General features: G+C 38.8%; 1 protein-coding gene across 1 annotated transcript in view; it reads left to right on the forward strand.

Moving 5' to 3' along the window:
* Nucleotides 1–50: 50 nt before the first annotated feature.
* The window catches only part of LOC119585824 (eukaryotic translation elongation factor 1 epsilon-1-like), a 4475-nt gene continuing 3809 nt past the window's right edge, over nucleotides 51–716 (forward strand). The window contains exon 1 of the mRNA XM_037934549.1: nucleotides 51–206. Coding sequence (XP_037790477.1) covers nucleotides 129–206 — 78 coding nt within the window. The 5' untranslated portion in view covers nucleotides 51–128. The remainder of the gene's footprint in view (nucleotides 207–716) is intronic.

Here is a 716-nt window from a genome sequence, read left to right on the forward strand (position 1 = left end):
TCTAGCAATACCAAATAATTCCCTCCTCAAGCGCCGCCATGACCCGCGCGGTTTTAGTAGTCTAAGCGACGTAAACAGACATCACAGGCGGCGTTCAGTCGGCGAGGCAAAAACACAACAGAAGCAGCATGGACAAGAAAGTTCTTACTGAGACGGCGAGATATTTGGGACTGGGGAAGGTGAAGATAGGGACAGATGAAGATAAGGTAGGATTTCGTGGTTTTTATATGTATTCCTTGTCCTACTTAGGATGATTTTTTTTTGCCGTATTGCGTGGTTTTCCGGAAATGGATCATATGTTTGTTGTTTGTGGAGTAGAGAATCGGTATATCATTACTAAATACACAAAACAAGGTTTAATGTAAGTTGTAAACATATAGTCTATCGAATTTGACGTTCTATATTATGGCTAGTTTGCATTTATAGTGCTCCTAGTTGGCACTGGCAACAATAGTGGCGATACTCGTGATATTAGGAGTATATTTAGACATCTAGAGTCCAAAGTAAATTGAATGCAAGTTTTTTATTTAAAAAAAGAAGAAGAGGAAATATTAAAAAAAAAGAAGTAAGTTGCCTGAATGTGTTATTTATGCCACATTTGGAAGTCTTTATCTTGCTCGGCCAGACAACAGGACCAGCTGGACAAAAAGGCCGTGCTCAAAGACCATCATTACCCACAGTAAAGTAGATCAATAGTAAACATTTACTATGTTGGT

This window comes from Penaeus monodon, chromosome 20 (genome assembly GCF_015228065.2).
Source record: "Penaeus monodon isolate SGIC_2016 chromosome 20, NSTDA_Pmon_1, whole genome shotgun sequence".
Classification (NCBI taxonomy): domain Eukaryota; kingdom Metazoa; phylum Arthropoda; class Malacostraca; order Decapoda; family Penaeidae; genus Penaeus; species Penaeus monodon.